The sequence below is a fragment of the Corythoichthys intestinalis genome, chromosome 3 (genome assembly GCF_030265065.1).
Source record: "Corythoichthys intestinalis isolate RoL2023-P3 chromosome 3, ASM3026506v1, whole genome shotgun sequence".
Taxonomy (NCBI): domain Eukaryota; kingdom Metazoa; phylum Chordata; class Actinopteri; order Syngnathiformes; family Syngnathidae; genus Corythoichthys; species Corythoichthys intestinalis.
Window position 1 is genome coordinate 24,174,516 of NC_080397.1, and position 17,635 is coordinate 24,192,150.

At 38.2% G+C, this 17,635-nt stretch overlaps 1 protein-coding gene across 5 annotated transcripts in view; it reads left to right on the forward strand.

The window, feature by feature from the left end:
- ikbkb (inhibitor of nuclear factor kappa B kinase subunit beta) overlaps positions 1–17,635 on the forward strand; it is a 94,116-nt gene that overhangs the window by 29,347 nt on the left and 47,134 nt on the right. For all 5 annotated transcript variants that reach the window (XR_009062673.1, XM_057831073.1, XM_057831074.1 and 2 more), the window contains 3 exons: positions 977–1,071; positions 12,283–12,403; positions 12,954–13,023. Coding sequence is in view for 4 of the 5 variants with exons in the window: in XM_057831073.1 (XP_057687056.1) it covers positions 977–1,071; positions 12,283–12,403; positions 12,954–13,023 (286 nt within the window). In the remaining variant the exon portion in view is untranslated. The remainder of the gene's footprint in view (positions 1–976; positions 1,072–12,282; positions 12,404–12,953; positions 13,024–17,635) is intronic.

The following is a 17,635-nucleotide window of genomic DNA, read 5'->3' on the forward strand; positions in this document are numbered from 1 at the left end:
TTGTTAAAAAAGTTTAAATTATCCAATAAATGTTGTTCCACTTCACGATTGTGTCCCACTTGTTGTTGATTCTTGACAAAAAAATTAAATTTTATATCTTTAAGTTTGAAGCCTGAAATGTGGTGAAAGGTTGCAAGATTCAAGGGGGCCGAATACTTTTGCAAGGCACTGTATATCTATAACCAAGTCATGCTAACATTCAAGTTGAACAGTGATTTTCTGATATACAAGAAGTACATTTTACAATGATCCCACTATTTTCAACATACTCAGAACTCAGAACAGTTTTCTCTGAGTCCTCTGGCTTCCTCCTACTACACAAAAGGCTGACATAAAGCATTCAACAAAAAGGTTCACCCTTATTTTGTGCAGATGCATGAAAAATTGCTGTGGCGTTATAGGACTTGAACTCAAAATTCATCAAGTAAATATTGTTGCACCTCACCAAAAGTGTTCAAATGCTTTTTATACATCTGTTTTAACATTCTCAAAGCTGATTATTAAATCTGTCGTCATTTTAAAAATAATTACAATAAATGAAATCTGACTGGCAACTTGAAGCTGTGCCACCGTACTTCAGGATGTAATAAAAGGCCTGGCCCAAGCAGAACATAAAGTACATGTAGCAGGCACCGCTGATGATTAAACTTCCTTCTTCCCGTATTGATGACAATGCTGCGTGTTATTATTAGGGCGCAGGTCATGTTACGGGAAGCGATTGGACCATGATGACGCCGTGAGAAACAGGGAATGATAAACGTACAAGTGTATTGCTCATCACCTCTTTGACGGATTGTAACTTCAAAGACATTGGCAATCACGTTTATCCGATGAGTTTTGATATAGTGGTAGTAGAGTACATTACCTGTTAATCATGTCTATTGCAATTTTCTGTTAATAAGAACACATGATTGGAATCTGTTTGATAGGTTAGCCTTTGAATTATTGCAACCTTTTCTTTACTGTGTGTTTGAAGGATACCGAAGAGCAAATTGCCATTAAACAGTGCCGGCAGGAGCTGAGTGAGAGAAACAAAGAAAGATGGTGTCTAGAGATCCAGATCATGAAGAGGTATGTTCCATTCAGTGTCAAAATAATTACAGTACATACAGTAAAAACATACAGGACTCTAACGTCAATTTATTTTGTTGTTTTAAATATGCCGATTATAATTCTCTTTGTTTTGCGTTTATTTTGACCCTTAACTGAAAAAATAACTGGCAGGTTTTGGTGATCATTCATAAAATCTTTCTGCGTTACGCAGTTGCACGCCTAGCATTTCCCTAGTCTGCCTAATGAGCTGAACTGGCCTGCATTGGACCAACATTTCGGGAGTTTAAGCAATAGAGAGCGCTAGAGGTGGGAATCTTGGGGCACCTAACAATTCGATTACGATTACGTTTCAGAGGCTATGATACGATTATAAATTGATTATTGATGCACCCTAAGGCTATTAGCTGCTTTTAATGTTTCGTACATTAGTTTAAAAAATTCTACAAAAATCCTCTCAGGCTTAAATAAACTACTATTTTACTATCAAGTTAACATTTCAAAACAGTAAATAAAATACTTAAGTCCCCATTCTGTATCAGCAGCTTCAAACTACATTCAATTAAGTTATTGTTGTGAATCAACCGTTTAAGTTGTTAAAATTGCTCCCGTTATGCCATAATTTCCCTTCTGTCTACTTTCGACATGTGAAAGTTTTATAGCTGTTTCATCATTTAAGGATAGATTCAAGTCAAGATTTTGCCGATTTAGGAATATTTTAGATAAGAATTAGGTTCGCTCGGAAGGTTCACTACAACAGCCTTTCAGAGAAGTCCACTGCTTTAAGATGACTGCTGTTTACTAATGCTGCCGAGTCTGTGATTTCACATCTAGTTCTATATACATGTGATATCTACCGTAGCATTACGTGGACGTAGCTTGTAGCAACGTGGGCGTTGTTTAAAGCACTGTCGCCCGCAATCAGGTATTATTGTTTTTTTATCTAGCGCCGTAAGTTGTCGGTCTGTTCCTCATTGCGTCCCGAAGACTGCATTGATTGTGTTTTAGTGTTTCAATAACCGGAATTTGGATACAGTGGTACCTCTACATACGAATTTAATTCGTTCCAGGACCTTGTTTGTAAGTCGAAATGGTCGTATGTCGAGCAGGATTTTCCCATAGGAATACATTATAATTCCATTAATTCGTTCCAAAGCCTAAAAACATACACTAAATTCTTAATAAATACTACTGGCACTGTTACAAATGGCAATTAAACATAGAAAAACAAATAAGTTATAAATAAATAATTCAGAATAATAGAAGAAGAAGAAGAAGAATTAATAATTATTCCTGAAAATAATGTAACGAATCGGATTCTAATATGGCGGACACTTTTTACTGTCCCTGAACGCACCGCGAAGGTGACGTCTCCAGTGAGATAGGTCGGTGCGGTAGAGATAATACTTTCGTTTTCCTGAGAGCAGTCAACTGCTTAAGACAATGAGCGTTTTGTGTTGGATAAGTTCTTAAATAAATGATAAAAACGTGACAAAGCTGGCGATTTCCTTGGCAATGTTACCACAATAATAATTGTCACCTTAACTTATAAATAGTGGCGAACGGTGGTCATAAGAGGACCATGGAGCTGTATTGTTGAGCCGGTTCAGGGACGCGCACCCCAAGCTCATATTTTTCTATAACTTGCATCTTCATTTCAAAGGTAAGCATCACTTTTTTCCTTGTTTCTCCAACTGTATTAACTTTTTTTGAAAACTGTGTTGATTTCTCACATAAGAAAATCACCCGTGGGTTCGTTTGCAGTGCTGTCATGTCGTCGTATTTCGAGCAACTCGTCGGATGTAGAAACAAATGGCGGCTCAAATTTTACGTCGGATGTCGAAAAGATCGTGTGTCGAAGTGATCGTATGTAGAGGTACCACTGTATTTGCGAATCTTCCTCGACCGAATCGCGAATAATCTAAGAATCGGAAATTTCGCACTCTTCTTGACAGCCCCTAGTATTCATGTAAAGGACAGTGCACAGAGTAAATAAGTATGCAAATCGTGCATTTCTTAGACCTCTGATAATGGAGAAAATAATGTTTAAACACAAAATATGTCAACACCTACAAGCACAGCCATTGCGTGATGAACGTTACATCAGTCACGCTACACTGATATACTTGAAATGGAAAAATTAGCTAATGAAATAAGCACACACTCTTTATAGTTTCTAGACATGTGCCGATTACCGGTTTCAAGGTATCCCGTGATATAAAAATGTTAAGGTTTCAAAACCTCAAAAATTTACCTTCATACAATCCCTAAGGTATTAGCTATTTTTCATGTTCTAAAAATGCATGGAGAAATCCCTCGCTTGCTGCTTTAAGACTCATGTTTCCCCCACCGGTTGTCGCTCAGTGTTATTAAATCAGCTGTCCTACACGATGGCTGGAGGAGGTGAAATTCCTGAACTTATTTCCCCCATCAAACAAAACGAAATCGCTGGTATGGGAATACTTCAGCTACAGAAAAGTTACAGAAGGCTGCGGCTTAGAGGAGGAGTGCCAACCGACATGTAAAACATGTTTGCGAAGGGTGGCTGTCGAGGAGGCAATACCTCCAATATGATTTTGCATTTACACAAAATTAAAGGTTAGTAAACACTGTCATAAATGTTTCCGACCAGCTACAAGAGTTAACTCCAGCATGTTTAGTGTGTCTAGCGGTGGTAAAACATGGTGTGTTTTTCTCTCTGGCAACTGTCTGTGTTGAGAAAGAGAGCGTGTGTATTATGTAAACATGATATACACACGTGCTTTTTATGGAAAAATATGCAATCATTTTTGTTCTGATGGTAAAAATTTTGAGCTGTGGCTGCGGGTTTAGGCTCACCTAAAGGACTGACTTTATTTTAATTTTGGGGGGAAAATGTGTTTTTATTTATTTATTTATTTATTTATTTTAGCTTAACATTATACTTATGTTCCAATTTGCTAATATGTTTTGAAAAATAAAAATTCTGTTCAATGTAAAAGTTTTTTTTTTTTTTTTTTTTTAAATTACAGATATCTCAAAGTAACACATTTTAGAATTTTAGAGCTGTAATTGCAATACCGTGATACCATGAAGCCGTGATATGTTGGCTTAAGGTTATCATACCTTCAGAATATCATACATGCACATGCCTAATAGTTTCTGTACCTGTTCAATCTGACTCAGTCTTTCTCCTTTCTCTGTCTGAGATTCAGACGAAGCCCGCGTCACTTCCTAAGTGCATTAAAGCTTGTTTCTCCAAAAGCTGCACGTAGAACGTTGACGATCAGATACTCGCATTTGGCCATGAAAACGACGTACAAACCCTGTCCAAGGCGCATGGAAACGTACGTCCATCGAATTACCAAAACATGGCTTAAAACACCCCATGCACTTGTCACACTCTTGTGTTGGTCCAATCACTTACTGTAAGATGCCCCCCCTCCCGATCTAAATAAGCATCTCCATTTTTAATCTACAACATGTAGCATTTTGTGTTACTTTCATTTCCCTATTTGGATAGATGTTTAGGCATGTCTTGATGTACAAACTTGAAGAAGTCAGGGATTTTCCTCTATCTATTTTTACCATCCGATGCGTTTGTTGCTTTGCCTTGAGCTGTGTTTAGCGTTACACCCTCTTCTGTTTTCTTAACACAAACACTCAATTTGAAATAGTAAGAACTAAGAAACACACGGGATATTAAATAAGAAAAGGTTCCTGTAGAGGTTAGGGGTTTATTTTTGGGCTTTAGGTAGTTATTTCTGACATGCGCCACCTCCTCTTTGTGCTCCACTTTAGTGTGTCATCACATCCTCTCACATTTGTATTGTGGGCGTGTCTTTTCGGTCAGAAAAACATTTCAATTTAACAAGTGTGTTGTTCTCAGACAACCACAGACCTGTCATACACCCACACAGTGACAAAAATTACCAGGGCTAGCGATTATGCAATCACACCACAAATGTCTACATGCACGCATTCTGTAAAAACATGACCTTAATGTTTTTTGGGTTTGTGATGTTCTTGCATCCCGACACACTCTGTTTCGAAAACATTTAAAGAGCCTGCTAATTTAGCGTGTCCCCCCCTTTTTTTAATGTGTTTTCTTGATTTAATTTTTTTTTCTGCCTGAGTTTGTATAGTACAGTAGCACTTGTGAAAGCATCGTGTCTTTATCTTTAAAAGCCACTCAAGGTTTTTCCAAGTGTTCAGTCATTTGACAATTTGACATGCGTCATATTACTTCAATGTCTCCTGCTAATGTTGCTGTAACGCACTGATTATACGTTCCACAGTATTGTTGCTGTAACACTAGGATTTGTTATTTTGATTTTTCTTCTGTGTTTTTAGATTGCCAGGAGTGTTGTCTGAAATTGTTGAGGATATCAAAATAGATTACCCATGACACACCCAACCATTTAGATGTTAACTACAGAGACATCATCATTTTAAAGAATGGACGTCATCTGTTCCTAATATGCTGGCGTGCATGGATATTAACCAGGGGATGATTTTGTCAAATACAAGACAAGACACAAATGTTATAAGACCAGAATAAGTATCTCAAATGGTACAATATTGCTCCAGGAATCATACAGTATAAACATTTTTCAGCTTAATGTCAGAGTGGCGCAACATGTGGCTACACAGGTTAATCTGGTGCCTTCCATCTAGCGCAGGGGTCAGAAACCTTTTTGGCTGAGAGAGCCATGAACACCACATATTTTTAAATGTAATTCTGTGAGAGCTATTCAATATGTTTAGAAATACAAGTAATGTGTGAATTTAATATAATTTTAACACTTTTAAAGTACAATAAGTCTCTGAATTCTTTTTAATAACATTGCTATGCTGTTGCTAATCAATGATGAGTATTTTTTACTAGTAATGCAGCTTCTGGTGATGCATGGTTTTGCTGATGGCTTTGTAGTCTGGTAGATACTTGTGGAGTTAAGCTTAATGCAGGTGTAACCCAGGTTAACATAGTTACCAAATTAAGAGCCATTGATTAAGACAACGATTAAAAAGATTACCATTATTAAACATTAAATTGGAAAGTTGTTTAAAAATCTATGTTTAAAAAATATTCAAAACCTGATATAATCAGTAAACTAACAATTATTTGATTTAAAAGAAATAAAAAGTTTAAATTTTCCGCTACGCTTTTATTTTGAAAATCTCAATTGGCGAAATGCACTAACCTGTAGAATGCGCACTTTCACCGGTTTGCTCATTCGTGATTGAGGAAGGGAAGCGGTAAGTCCACTTAGGGTTACTGCTAAAAAGATTAAAATTTCATTAAAACTATGACACTAAAACTTTTGTTTTAACTGTGAAAGGTGTATTTTGGATTATTCACAAGCACTGTTCATCTTGGTGACAAACTGCTTGCTGAAAGGGACTTGGTGAGTTCAAAAATATACTTACTTATATTTGTTTAATGTTTTAGTTCATATTATTTGAGCCAGTGTATGCTAAAAGTATCAGTTCATGATATTTCTGTCACACGATTGTTGTAAACCGAGAAATGGTGATTAATTGAACGTATGACGTCGCAAAATGTCTCCTTTTTGCCTAGCCTAGCCACCTGCTCTGTCGGTTTATAACGTGCGTCACTGCACTTTTGTCGACTTCACTCGACGATAACTTTATTTTTAATCATACTTAGAGCTCTTTAGTGTGCGAATTAGTTTATTTATTTATGTATTTTTGTGAATTCGATAGGCTATTAAAGCTAGATTCAGAAGTGACTGAAAAGTTGTTGGAGAGAGAAATTCCAACCGGGATACAAGATGGCGAGCTAATCCAAAGACGAACCATTGAACTGTGCGCAGGAGCGAGACGCACGCGAAACTTCGGTTTGACATCCTTCAGTCTGGTAGGATCCACCATATTTTTTCCCCAGCGGAGGAGTATAACGAAACTTTTTTTTTTAATCATTAAAAATTCTTCTGTTAGCCAGATGCAGCCGTCAAAGAGCCATATCTGGCTCACAAGCCATAGGTTCCCAACCCCTGATCTAGCGTAACAGCATTTAATCTTTTTAGCGTTACTATTTGTCATTGCCATAGATCGGTGGTTCTTAATTTTTTTAAAGGTACTGAACCCCACGATTTTCACATATGTATTCCAATCGATAAATCGAACCCAGTTTAAAAACCACTGGCATAGATTAACACTATATATATTTTCTTTTATAATAAAAGTATTTTTTTGTCCAAGTTTGCGACGGTTTATCATTTACGTCAGCACACCTGATGATCCCTGATGATCTCTTATGGTACAATAATGTGCCACGGCATACTGGTTGAAAATGACTCTGGTGTTCTCAGCTAATGGAAAACATTTCTCATCCTTTCCATCTTAAAACTATCTGTCAGGTCCTCGTGCTAAACACTGACTGCCAAAAAGCCTTCCTACACTTAATCGATCAACAGCCTCTCCTTCTTTCATGTACATTCCTTTCTGGTGTATATGCCTTTGACTTTCTTACGTTCCTTTGCCTGCTTCCTGCTTTCACTGCATATCACAATGTCATCTGCAAAAATCATGGTCCAGTGGGATCATTTCCCTCGTCTTCGTCGACCTTAATAGTGTATGTTGCCTTGTGTGTCAAGGGCTTCAAACAGGCTCCATTCATTCCACAATGTATGTTTTTATTCACCTCCCTCCTGGTCCGATGGGAAAAATTCAGCATCATCAGCATAAACATTCTATAACCAGTAAAGTCAGGCCTTCATAATAAAAGCATGGTCATTTTTGTTGCAAATAAATAAATACAACGTAATCTTATCTAATCGTAAATTTTATTTGATATATTTACTATGTTTGCTGTTGCTTTTCACATTGAAAATGAAATGACACTAATTTCATTTCACACTGGTCCTTTTTTTCTGTTTTCATGTTAACATTCTCATTCCATTGTCCTTGCATCACTTATTATTTTATTATGTAAAATGTGACACAAATGTTTTTTATGCCAGTGCAGTCCACGCTGCCCGTAGGTATGTTCTGGTACTTCCTTTTATTAAGTACGAGTCCACCTTTCACTGAGCAAACAAGTTTATCCTTCCATCAGATAGAAGACTATCAGTTGAAAGAAATCGAATAAAGCCTGTAAATTGGGAGCAAACAAGTCCAAAAGCTAGTCTAAAACGCCACTCTGCCTAGGTATAGTCATCGTAGGAAAACGGCGCCCTTTGTGTGTTAACTAGGACTGCAACTAACGATTATTTTTTTAATCGATTAATGTACGATTAATTAAATGATTAATCAGGTAAATGTCTTTTTTTTTGTTCTTAAAGTTGTTTTTGGCATGTTGTAAGTAACAAAGACACAAGACAAAATGGATGACTAGTTCCTTCAAAAAAAATTATTACAAGCTTCCTGACTTAACTGTAGTCTACAACTGTATTGTTTTAAGTACATAAAACCTGTTTTTAATAGTTTTTAATAAAAGTTCTGAGTATAAAACATAAAAAGATCTTCTCAGTACACAAATCGGTCAAAAGTCCTGTTCATTCGAGTCAAAAAAAAAATGGCTGCTTATTGACATTTTTTTCTTGTGGGCAACGCGCTGGTATACACAAACGTCGTAGTGTACATACTAATGTTGCACCTATACCATTTTTTGGGCCCGATACAGATACCTGGCTGTGCAGTATTGGCCGATACCGATACCATTCCGATACCACTGTTTGCAAAAAAAAGAAAGAAAAAAAAATACAGTGGGGAGAACAAGTATTTGATACACTGCCAATGGGAAAACCCATTGTATGTACGTATAAGGGATGCAACGATACAGTTAAGTCACGATTCGGTACGATTTTCGATACAATTCAATACATTTAATGCTCTGAAACAGAAAATACAACTGTTATTATTATTATTATTCTTTCTTTTTTTATTTGCCAACAAGCAAAAATAACTGCCATCATATAAACAAGCATTTTAGTGCATAATATTTATGTGCTTACTTCTTACTGATCTGAAGAAATTTTGTATAAAAGTGCTGAGAGCAATCTTTACTGTTTGTAAAGTGGGGCACACCGTTGATTGCTGCAGATCTCTTAGCAGCTATATTTACCATATATGCAAAACATCCTATTTGTGGTCTGAGTCCATCTGTAACATGTGCTGAATTAACAGTATTTGCAGCATTATCTATATTCACTGGTATGGATTGATTTGGCCTGGTTAACTTCCATTCAGTCATGGCGGTTTCTAATTCATCAATGTAGTATATGGACTACGCGTCCCTCTGGGCTCACGCAGCTAATGGCATGGGATCTAAAGTAGCACATCTAGGTTGCTATTTGATGATATCTAGTGTGTTTGCGCGAGAGTTGGCATGGGATCTAACATAAGATATCTAGGTTGCTATCTGATGATATCTAGTGTGCGCACTGCGCCGCTTGAGTGTTTTCTGGCCACAGAAGTCACTTCTGCTCATTACTGCACAACACAAGCATATGACAGTCGACTTTCATAAACAGGACGAGTTTGAAGTACGGCGCTCTTAATTTGCCACTCATTGTTCATCATGAAACCATGAGTTTGCTTAGTCTCTCACGGTCTTTACCTTTCTGATCCCATCGGCGCTACAACAGCAGGTGTTAGCTTACGCATGCTAACCGTTTGAGAATGCCATGTCAGAAAGGCAGCGTAACATCGCGGACATGTGTTATAGCGAACATCTTTAATATTGAAGATGAAGGTGTAATATTCGTTTGGTAATTTCGAAACAAAGTCATACGGATGTCATGCAATAGGGATTTGGGAAGTTAGCTAATGTGGGGGGGACAGTTCATTTGCGCTCAAGTGATCCCAGTAGATGGTATCGGCGCCCTAAACATTGGTAATCGTCGATACCGATTCCACCAATTCGGGCCGGATCAGCGCCCCCTGCCGATACTGGTATCGGTATCGGTGCAACTTTAGTACATACTACATAATAAAAAATCCCAAATGATGCACTACGGTTAACTTTTGAATGATAGTGTAAATTGCGTCAATGACTCATTCATTTTCTTTAAACAAATTAAACAACAAAATCAAATACAGAAGAGTTAGACTGTAATGAATCCGTTTTCTTTATCAAACAGTTGTTCATAAATACAATCCAAACCCTATTTTAAAGCACACTCTCTAGTATGACAGTTTACAGTTTGAATGGGAGTTTGTGTTGAAAGGAGACTCGAAGCTGTTATATGAATGGGTTTATGTGGTTGATTTCTTTATAAATAGAAATGAAACAACTATCTAACAGTAACTCCAGTGCTAATATGCTTCCCCAAAACGCAATACAAACGGACACTAAAGACACTGATTAGCAAAATCGCTAACTAGCGTAGCGCTCCGTGTTAAGTAATAATGTTTCATCATCAAAGAAATAATAGAATTGGATTCATTTACTCACCTCGAACGGAGGCACACTGAATCTAACAACACAGACAATCTAACTCTCGACACTTCGTAATACAGTATTATTGATTTGGCAACCCAACCCTAGTGTACCAGTGAATGCTCTCTTGCTCTAGTTCCTGGCTCACGCGCAGCCTCACATTACACACACAAGAACCCAAACGGGACTGCTTATAGCTGCCGGCAAAAATCGATTAGCAAATCCGTCGGCAACTATTTTATTTATCAATTTGATCGAATAGTTTTTGCAGCCTTAGTGTTAACCTTAGTCGAACCCCTCGATCGAACCCAGGTTAAGAACCACTGCTGCAATCATTGTGGACTAGTTAAGTGGACTACTTGACTATCCAGGAAGACTACTAACTAATGAAAGCTGTTTTAGGCAGCTGTGATTTTCAATTTAGTGTGAGTCAGTGATCTCTTTGCAGAGACACCACACATATCATCATATTTTTGGATCCAGCATTGTTTGAGGCTAAGGGTGGCCCCACCCAGAGTCTGGTGCTACTCAAGGTCTCTTCCTGTGAAAAGGGTGTTTTCTTCAGCATTGTTGCCAAGTGATTGCTCACAAGGGATTTTTTTTTGCGTGTCTCTAATATCATAATAAAGAACCCTCGGGTTAAGCATGCCTGGAATAAAATATTTCTTGTGATAACTTGTTGTGTTAAGTAGAGGCCAATCGCTTAATTTGAACTTCTCTGAAGCACATTAATTAGGACTGTTTTTATACTATACAACTGTTCTTGTCCCAGACCGGGGGTCAGCAACCCACGGCTCTGGAGCCGCATGCGACTCTTTAGCGCTGCCCTAGTGGCTCCCTGGAGTTTTTTCAAAAATGTTTGAAAATGGAAGATAGGGGTGGGAAATATATTTTTTGTTTTAATATGGTTTCTGTAGGAGGACAAACTTGATTGTACTTCATTAATATTGTAATGAAGTTGAGGCGGTATCGTACAACAAAGTTGTCACGTGGCGCATCATTCTCTATAGGATGCAATGCAGGGAAAATAAAACCGTATTTTCCACACCATAAGGCGCACCTAAAAGCCTTAAATTTTCTCAAAAGCCGACAGTGAGCCTTACAATCCGGTGCGCCTTATATATGAATCAATATTGAGCCGCAAAATGTCTCACAACAGCTTAAGAGCGCTGCTCCACATATGCATAACGTAACCCCAGCCTCTACCTTAGTGTCTATTCTAAGCGCCTTTGCGCCTTATATATGAGAAAAGGTCTAAAATAGGCCACTTATTGAAGGTGCACCTTATATATGAATCAATATTGAGCCGCTAAAGGTCTCACAGCAACTTGGAGCACAGCTCCATCTAACTGATGAATAACATAACCCCAGCCTCTACTGTAGTGTCTATTCTATGTGCCTTATAATGAGGTGCGCCTTATAAATGAAAGAAAGTTCAAAATAGGCCATTTATTGAAGGTGCGCCTTATAGTGCGAAAAATACGGAAATCATGAAGGCTCATCCTATATTTGTAGCCAACTTACCGGTAGTCAATTTTGGTTCATTACCTGTAGCTAATATACAGTGGGGAGAACAAGTATTTGATACACTGCCAATGGATTTTCCCATTGGCAGTGTATCAAATACTTGTTCTCCCCACTGTAGATACATACAACATGTGTTGCCTTCATTATAAGGCTTTTCATTTTTTGCTCTTCCAGACAGATTTGTATATTTTTGGTCTTTTTTTTTTTTTTTTTTTTGCTCTTCCAACATTTTGGGTTGCTGACCTCTTTCCCAGACTCTCACAAAACAATTTAAAATATTTAAGAAAAAAATATCTTGATGTTTGCCTAAATACACCCAGGTTGGAGCACGTAAACGTAGTGGCAGCAAGGGAGGTTCCTGAGGGGATGCAGAAGCTTGTGGCCACCAATGACCTGCCGCTCCTGGCCATGGAATACTGCCAGGGAGGGGATCTGAGGAAGGTAAAAGAAAATATAACTATGGTTAATGCGCTTATGTTAAATAGCCATCAATTTAACATTTCAAAGTGCACCGCTTTCTTCCACAGAGTTATTTTAGTTAACATCAGCAAATTCTGGCCATGTTTTTTATCAGAAAATAGTGAGTATGCACCCTGAGGCCATGCAGATTATTAATACCAGACAAAACAAAATACCTTCACAAACCACTAAGCCAATTAAAAGCTGTGAGTTGTATGCAGATGGTGATTCAGTCTCATCCTCTTGGTCAGGTTTCCAACAGTGAAGTGATTGGCGTTTATCATGAAAAATGTCCAATAAATCTTGTGCTAAATTACCGGTTTGTTCCCTCTCTACGCAACAGCAACTTTGAGACCTTTCTTAGTTTTTTACTGGTTGAAAGTAAGCCTGTGCATGAACACAAATACACAATGTACCTAAATGGATGGAAAATTCTCTAATGGCAATGAAATGAGGACATGCTCTAAATCACGAGGAGGACAGATTCATATGACATGGTTATTACTCTTGATTGTGTTTCTTCTCTTCACAGTATCTGAACCTCTTGGAGAACTGCTGTGGAATGCGCGAGGGCTCCGTTCTGATTCTGCTGTGCGACATTTGTGAGTCTCACCAGCAGCCTTAATGTGACTTTGGTGTAACTATTATTTGCTTCATTATGCACCCAAGTGAGCTGGCAGGATGATTAGTTTCCTGTCGTTTAAAAGCCAGGGCCCTTTTGGCCCCCTGTCATGATGTCACCAGTGACCCCCAACCGCAGTGCTTAGTCACTATGGCGATAGCTCACACACAGGCTGAAGCATACGTCAGCCGTCGGCGCTTACTTTCACAACACGGTAACATGTGGCTCTGTTCTGTAGATGAGAAACAATTGGTGTAAGGCACATGTGGTGCGGTTCGTTCATATGGTAACACACAAATGCAGGGTGGGTGTTTCCTGACCACGATTGACCTCCTTTCCACTTGGCCCAAATCTGACCAAAACGTAACATTCATTCATGCTACAATTAGTCGAACACTCAACGACAGCACACAAAGTAGTCATGCTTTGACGCACATTTCGTGTTTCTGGTAGTCGCAGACAAAGATGGGTAAAGGAGCCAAAAGCCAAATGTTTTACTTAAGTAAGAGTAACATTATTTCAAAACAACTTTACTCCACTAAAAGTAAAACTAGTCATCGAAAAAATTTACTCAAGTACAAGTAAAAAAGTTCGGTGAAAAGAATACTCAAGTAATGAATAACTGATTACAGGGTCAGATTTTTTTTTTAACAGTGGTATTTTTTTTTCTCAGCACAACGTCGCCTATATGAAATGTTATTATTATTATGCTGTTCTATTACCTATCAATGTCGTCACCTGCTCTGCCTGTGACAAGCAGCGTGGATTGTGGATTGGGCTACACAACCACATGAAGTGGACTCACAAAAATTTGAGATGGATCATCGAAAACGACGGACAACCTTAAGCATAACCTATTATTTGATCACATAAGGCCAAAAAAAATACACAGAAATCATTGTATTCCAACTAGAAAAATCTACAGAAATGAAAAATCACCTGTCCAAAGAGCAAGAGTACCCTCTAGTGGAGAAAAATTATTACCTACCATGAAATTAAAATGACCATATCTCTCGTTTTCCATGATCTGTTGGTGCCAAATAAACTGTGTGAGAGGTTGAAATCCACGCTTTCGAGTAATGCTGACTAGGGATGTCCCGATCCAGGTTTTGGCACTTCCGATCCGATACCGATATTGTTTTGCACTTCCAATCCGATACCGATACTGAACGATACCGATACCGACCTATCTGAGCATGTGTTAAAGTTTAAAGTTATTTAGCCTCCTTACGTAGTTGTCAGACTCATGTTGAAAAAGGTTTTAGTACTCTTGATAACAACTAGCCAGCTGAATTAGGTGAGTTTGAATAACACACAACGGTTGACTGACCTGTTTATTCAGTGACAAACACAAAACATTATAAATAACAATCAGAAATGGCATAGTCAGTCAGTAAAACGTGCAAATCATATTGTAAACTGTCTTAAAAAAACAAAACACACCAACAACCTCAGTGGAAAATCCCACAAATCCCCCAAATACTCAAGTCCCCATTCTGTATCAGCAGCTTTAAACTACATTCAATTCATTTAATTTTGCGAATCAACTGTTAAAGTTGTTAAAATTGCTCGCTTGGAAGGTTCACAACAGCCTACTAGGGAAGTCTTCTGCTTTAAGATGGCGGCTGTTTACTAACGCATCTGGTTTTCAATAATTCAATGTTGCTAACGCAGTCGAGTCTGTCGTGTAGCATCTAATTCTATATACATATGATTAGAGGTGTGCAAAATTTCCGATTCTTAGATTATTCGCGATTCGGCCGTGGAAGATTCGACAACGATTCACAAACATCCAAATTCCGATTATTGAAATATGCAAGTAAAGCGGAAGTACACAACACTCAGTGCGCCGCGCGGTCTTCGGAACGGAACGGAGCGAGAGTAGCTAAACATCATGCTTCCCATTATCCGGCCCCTCGGGTAATGCCAATGCTCAACTCACGGCTCTAGCTCAACTCCTGCAACGAGATAAAAAAACACAACAACATACCTGACTGCTGCCGAAAAGCTGCTCCAAAGTACATCCATATAATGTTACGGTGGATATCATTTATATAGGACTAGATGCAATATAGATTTGGTAGTGTTTGCAGCACATCTACAAAAAGCTAGATGCGGGCGTTATAAACGGCCGCCATCTTAAAGCAGTACACTTCCCTGCAAAGCTGTTGTAGCGAACCTTCCAAGCAAACCTAATTAACTTTTTATCTAAAATACTCCTAAATCGGTAAAAAATTGACTTGAATCTATCTTTAAAATAGTTTTAAAACTTTCACATGTCGAAAGTAGACAAAAGGGAAATTATGGAATAACGGGAGCAATTTTAACAAATTTAATGGTTGATTCACAACATTAAATTAATTGAATGTAGTTTAAAGCTGCTGATACAGAATGGGGACTGGAGTTTTTTATTTAATGTTATTTTTGTATATTTGTTTACTGCTATATGTTAACTTGATACTGAAATAGTATTTTGGTTTAGCCTGAGAGTATTTTTGAACAATTTTGGAACTAATGTACAAAACATTAAAAAAAAAAGAGAGAGAGAAAAAAAAGGGAGGGGGGTGCATCAATAATCGTTTTATAATCGAATTGGAGCCTCTGAATCGTAATCGAATCGTTAGGTGCCCAAAGATTCCCAGCTCTACATATGATATTTATTATCTCCAGTAAAACGACGTTGACATAGTTTGTTGCGGCTGTCAGCAGCAGTCAGGTATTCTTGTGTTTTTTATCCAGCGGCATGAGTTGAGCTAAAGCCGTGAGTTGAGCATTGGCATTACCCGGGTCTATGACAAGCATTATGTTTACTTTCGGGACGCAGTGCAGTCAGTTTCTCATTGCGTCCCGAAGACCGCGCTGTGTATTAGTTCCGCTTTACTTGACATATTTCATTAATCTCAATTTGGATGTTTGTTAATCGTTCTTGAATCTTCCACGGCCGAATCGCTCAAGGATGTAATGACGGCTGGGCATGTTGTACCGTGGTTCTAAGTGTTGGATGGTGCGTCTTTACTCACGTGAGATAATGGCTCGTCATCCAGAATGAATTCTTCGTCAATGACTCTTGTTATTCCCTGGGCTTTGGGACTGTCGAGTGCCAGTTTGTCACGCATAGCAAAAGTTTCTGCCAGTGTTAGTTGCGTAGGACCTTTCTTTTTGTCCTCGGTTTTCTTAACATACTCCTCATATTGTTTGTGGTGGAATTTCGCTAAATGCTTGATTAGGTTGGTTGTATTAAAACTTCTTACAGCTTTACCACTACGCTTGACTTTATTGTGGCATATGTTGCACTCTGCCTCTTCGTCTTTGTCATCCTTTAAGGTGAAATGATCCCACACAGCTGACATTTTTACCGATAAAGTCTCTCAGTAAATTGGGAGACGGTAATGTAAATGTAGTGTGTTGAAGGTGTGCCGTAAAATGCGGACCAGATTTTAGGGAAATCGAAGCAAAAACTGGAATGGATTATGTAAATCGGTGCGCTGGAAAACCCAGACCGGAAGTCTGGATCGGAATTTTTCCGTGTTCCGTTCCGATACCGATGCGCATTTTTTTGCCCATATCGATGTCCGATCCACATCTCTAATGCTGACGGCAGCGCTCTATGTCCAATAGTTTATTTTTTTATGGTGCTTTAAAGACACCATGTGATTGAGCAAGCTGGCGTAATCATAGAGCTTCCATCTTGCAAGTAAGCTTGTGTGTGGTCATCTGACTTTATTGTTACGTCTGATTGGTATAATGAAGTCATGTGATTATTGTTGTGACATCTTATTGGTGAAACTGGTAGAGCCTCTGTGGGCCTCTATGGCAAAGATAAAGTCGAATCTAATACTATGTCCAATAAAGAGGAAAAATGTCGTAGCGTTTCCTCACAAATTTACTCAAGTATAGGTAAAAAGTCTGGCGTAGTAAAACCACTTTTAAAAGTAAATTTTTCTCTAAGTAAATATACAGAGTAAATGGAAAGCGTTACTACCCCAGTGTTTCCCCTAGGATTTTTTTAAGCTGTGGTGGTGGGCTGCATCAAGAGTTGGAAAGCCTCACCATGTCATGCCACAGCGATTTTTTTTTTTCGTTATTTTTTCCCCCCAAGAAGAACCATAACAAAGATATATTTGAAATATTTCGTTAGCTACGGTACATGTATGTAAAATACGTAGCTGATTACAGCTACGTTATCCTACGTAATAATATGACTTTTCTCGTAGCAATAGTACGACTTACATCTCGTATTGACTCAGTGTTGACAACCCAAAATGTTGAAAGAGCCATATTTGACCCCCCCCCCAAAAAAACTGATACAGTATGTCTGGAGCCGCAAAAAATTAAAAGCCTTGTATAAGCCTTATAATGATAGCAACACTGGCTGTATGTATGGTATCGATACTAGCTATATTAGCCTACTATTGAAATGACTAAGTTAGCTAGAAATACATAATTAGCCTTCATGATTAAATGTTTATTTTCCCTGCAGTGAATCCTATAGAGAATGACGCACCACGTGACTACTGTTGTACGATGCCACCACAAGTTTAACTTCATTACAATTTTAATGAATTGAAAGAATGTTTGTGTCATGTTTTTCC